Source organism: Euphorbia lathyris, chromosome 2 (genome assembly GCF_963576675.1).
Source record: "Euphorbia lathyris chromosome 2, ddEupLath1.1, whole genome shotgun sequence".
In the NCBI taxonomy this organism is placed as follows: domain Eukaryota; kingdom Viridiplantae; phylum Streptophyta; class Magnoliopsida; order Malpighiales; family Euphorbiaceae; genus Euphorbia; species Euphorbia lathyris.
Genome location: NC_088911.1, coordinates 47422493 through 47427256, shown reverse-complemented (window position 1 = coordinate 47427256; position 4764 = coordinate 47422493). Strand labels below are relative to the sequence as shown.

The window sequence follows — 4764 nt, the reverse complement described above, 5'->3', positions numbered from 1 at the left end:
AATAAAGGTAAAATATTTTTGTGTTTTATTTTGTAGAAATATTATTGTTATCCGTGAATGTATTAATTTTTTCTAATGAATAAGGTCTAAATTTTTTCATTTAGCACATGGTCCGTAAATGTTTAAGACAGATTGAATCATTATGAATAGGATAGAAGAATTCTAGGAGCCCCTCTTCATACATTTGGGTCGATTAGAAACCTACCTTCAAGCCAAATCCAACATTAATATCTGGTATGTATATGTTATCAGGGTGTAATTTGTGTTTATTTTATGTAACATTAGAAAGATGTTGATATTCATAAAAAAAAAAAAAAAAAAATTAATGTGATCAAGTGTAATAATAATTTAATGTGTTGTGTGAAATCATAACTTATTATAGTTTCCGATCTGGTTGACTCGACAACGGGAGACTGCAAAACTTGGATAAAATCTCCATATTTGTTGATTACATCTCCCATTGTTGACTCCCCTCATTAAAAACAGCTTATAGCTTTGTCTAATGCTAAAATTAAATGGCCATCGAATAGTTCCGCATTAAACAATGCCTGTCTATGTGCCGTTCAAAGCCCACTTCATTCTCACCAACTTCCGTCAAACCAGAACGAGTCCTCTCCGCTTATCTCTTTGTTTCTCTCTTCAATTTCATTTTTTAATTCTCTTTTGTCTCGTTTCAAAACCCTATATATTGCATACCCTTCCCTTTACTTTCGTCTTTTGATTTTCTAATTGCATTTCAGTTTCTCAATTCTGAAAGTAGGTGAATGTCAAATTTCCGATGCTTTATGAGAGTTGTTGTCACCAAATCCCCAAATTTGATGGAACTGGGAGTTACATTCTTTGAATTTTAAGTTTGATAAGGAACCCATTTCTTCTATATCTTCCTTGCTTTGATGGCTGCATATGCATCACAATTACTGCTATCGTTTTCTTTTAGAAATTCTCATCTCGGGATTTCACCCAATAATGTGATTACTAATTCAAATCCTTCCATTACCCTTAGAAGAAAAGCTTCTATTGAGTCCAGACCATTTTTGGCATCTCAATCCTTCAATCTTCCAGGCTATTATAGTCTTTTCCCAGTTGCTCCCTTCACTGCAATTAGAGCTTCTTCACATGGATTTCTTGAATCTAATGAAGACGACAAACTATTGCCGGATTTTGAGGAAAAGCCGGCCAAGTTTCTGTTATGGGTTGTGTTTTGGGCTTCTCTTTCTCTTGCTTGGTTTGCAACTTCCAGAGATGCAAATGCAGCTGTAGATTCTATAAAAGCGTCCAACTTTGGGCTAAAAATTGCCAATGCCCTTCGAGGATTTGGCTGGCCCGATGAGGCTGTGGTTTTTGCTCTTGCTACGCTTCCAGTTCTTGAGCTTCGCGGAGCTATCCCTGTTGGTTACTGGATGCAACTTAAGCCTGTGGCGCTTACCGTCTTATCTATTGTCGGGTGAGTCTCACTTCATTGTTTGACAAAATCATAAAAATCAACTTGCCGAGAACCCATTTGATGAAATGCCTGTTTAACATAGAATTGAAGCGTATTAACATTTAACAGAAATTATGTTTTTGTATATTTCCCGATTGATATCCTTACTTTTGAGTTTGTGCCTTGTGTTAAAATAATAATTCTGCTTGCAATGAATTGCAAGTTCCACATGTATGGTTGTTCATGATGCTGCAAATTAGCTAGGATTGTACTGCAAAAGCACAGTACTTAGAACAAGAAATCAGCTTGAGGTTAACAAAAATTGGGGTCATGATTTCAGGAACATGGTTCCTGTGCCTTTCATTATACTTTACTTGAAGAAATTTGCTTCTTTTCTTGCTGGAAAGAACCAATCAGCATCAAAATTCCTTGACATGTTTTTTGAGAATGCCAAACGAAAAGCTGGCCCTGTGGAAGAGTTTCAGTGGCTTGGTCTGATGCTTTTTGTGGCTGTTCCTTTCCCTGGTACTGGAGCATGGACTGGGGCTACTATAGCTTCTATTCTTGATATGCCATTCTGGCAGGCTGTTTCGGCGAACTTTTTCGGTGTTGTTTTAGCTGCACTTCTGGTAAATTTATTGGTTAATCTTGGTCTCAAATATGCCATCATTACTGGTGTTATTCTCTTCTTGGTATCCACTTTTATGTGGAGTATACTTCGAAATGTCCGGAAGTCTTTGAAATCTTCAAACTGATGAATCCTTATCAATAGCTGTAAACAGACAAGTTATGTTTTCCAATTTTCATCTTATTAACTAGGAAGCTAATTGGTTTGTTTCCGTACCTTGCTTCCTTGCATGGTCTTAGTTTCTCTGATATACTGTGCAACATATAGACATAATTATGTGCCGGGAGTATTACTGTGCAGTCAAAATGGGAAATATATGAAATGAATCTCGAGCACGCATATTGTAATTTTGAGTGTTGGCAGTGAGATTGCAGTTTCCAGGAAGCTATCAATAATTCATGTTCTTTGTTAGATAAGGTGAATGGACATTGCCTGGAATTTTCTCACAGTGAAAGGCATTGACTGTAAAGTACATAAATATGAAAGCTTGAAAGCATGCTACTGTAATAATCCTATTTCATCGAATAATGATTCAGACACTTCTTTTCTATGAAAAGTGAAGTCTTTTGAATATTTGAAACTTTGAAGGTTTGATCTCCAAAACGAAGAAAAAGTTGTTTGATTCTTTTGTCTCATTTTTACAGAGGCAGTTCTTTGAACAATGTTATTGATTATCTTCTTCACTGTTTGCTCTAGTTATGTAAATTTTATACGGTCTGTCTCTCGTGGGGTTTGCATAATCTAATTTTCTGGAGGGCCTTTTGAGCATGTCTTTGTTTCCAGTGGTCTTCTAGTGACTACATTTTCCAGATATAAACTAGTTATGCCAATTCCTAATGGTACATTAACAATGCAATGCGCAAAATTTGCGTGCAGCAAATGTTTGATACATTAGGAGAAGTAACAGGAAGGTAGATTGGCACACACACTACATCAAGGCAAGTAATTAGCTGAGACTGTTTAGTATAAGTAACATTGTCTGCTTGTTGCTGTTAGCATCTCATAGGTATTGTTCCTCTGTGCTTTTCACATTGTTTCGTCCACGGAACTACGTAAAAGAAATTGCTAATCGGAACTTGCTGTAGAAAATTACTTGTCTAGTTATTTTGTTATGAAGAAAGAAACCTGGGAATGGTGTTGTTGAATTTCATTCAGCAACAACTCTGATTCTGATATGGCCATGTTATCGCACTGCACAGTCTCATGTTTCGGCTTCTCTACTCCGATTCGGCCAAAAACAGAAAAGGGCAATTTACATAAAAAATTAGTTACAATTATGTCAAGTAATAATTTGAATTATGTTAAACTATGTCAATCGTTACTTTTAATATATTTTAAGGACTAGAGTTTATAAATTAGAGGTCTAGAATATATTTTTTAGGGTTTAGAATTTAGGAATTGAGCTCTAGAATTTTTTTAATTATGGTATGAAAGCATACTTTATTTGTATTATATAGAAAAACATTGACATATCAAGAATTAATTTTTGTAGTATGATTTAATTGTAGTTTTATGACTAATTTATGATTTTCATATAAAAAGCCCATGGAAATTTATATAGATATCCGATTTTAAAAAATTGTTTGCAATCATGTTAAATAATAATTTGAAATATGTTAAACTAAATCATTTTGGACTGAGGTTATAAATTAGAGTTTTATGATATATTTTTTTTAGGATTAAAAATTTATGAACTGGGTCAAAATATTTTATAGGGAGATATAAAAATATATTTTATTTATATTATATAGATAGTGACATATTAAAAATTAATTTTTATCGTATAATTTTAGAACTAATTATGATTGTCATGTAAAAAACCCAATAATCTAAGCACGGAAATTCACATCTCACCGCTCTATCATTTTCTTACCTAAACGAAACATTTTACTTATTCCAAAAATATCACACACGCCGAAAATATTCTAAAATGCAATGAAAATTAACATTTCTAAAATGCAATTTTTAAATAATTTTAAATTACTAAACATCTTCATAAAAATCAATCTAATACTCATTCCATAACATAATTCTAATTCCTTATCCCGCAAAAAAAGAGTATTTAAACGTTGATTTCTTCATTCCAACTCTAATCTTTGTATTTCGATAACAATTTACATTTTTTCAACCTCATTTAACTTCAAACGCGGATATTCAACACAACTCCAAATAAAATCCAGTTCAAAAAGTTCGAAAAACAAAAGGATGGAAAAATGTAAGAAATTACAATTCTCATCCATCTCAGAGTACTTAGACTTAAGAAAATGAATTTATCAACTAAAAGATCATTGAAATTATAGTTTCAAGGAACTCCACATTCAAGAACTTCTTAAAAGCAATCAACGATAATTTGCAAATGGATATTCCAATTATAGAAATGGTAACAACCAATGTTAATCAACAATGACATAACAATTCGATTTTACCTGAACCTAAAGGAAAAACAATGTACTCATGGAGTATCCTTGCATCACATGTATCGAGAAAAACAATATTCATGAATACTACAACAATGAAACAGGTAAATGATACATATTTATTTCATTATATCTCATCTAAAAAAGGCAAAAAGATCTTGCAAAGCTGATATCTAAATATTTTCAAACCATTAATAACAAGATTGATTCAATTTTAAACGACTTCAAATAGCTAAAGCATCAATTTTATATGTTTAAAATTCAATAAAAGTGGATGAAATCAAGTGAAAGTGAAA

At 32.7% G+C, this 4764-nt stretch overlaps 1 protein-coding gene across 1 annotated transcript; it reads left to right on the top strand.

The window, feature by feature from the left end:
- Positions 1-382: 382 nt before the first annotated feature.
- Positions 383-3066, top strand: LOC136218075 (uncharacterized). The gene is made up of 2 exons (XM_066004820.1): positions 383-1444; positions 1764-3066. Exons 1-2 carry the CDS (start codon positions 894-896, stop codon positions 2176-2178), a joined length of 966 nt encoding a protein of 321 aa, XP_065860892.1. The 5' UTR covers positions 383-893; the 3' UTR covers positions 2179-3066.
- The last annotated feature ends 1698 nt before the right edge of the window (positions 3067-4764 follow it).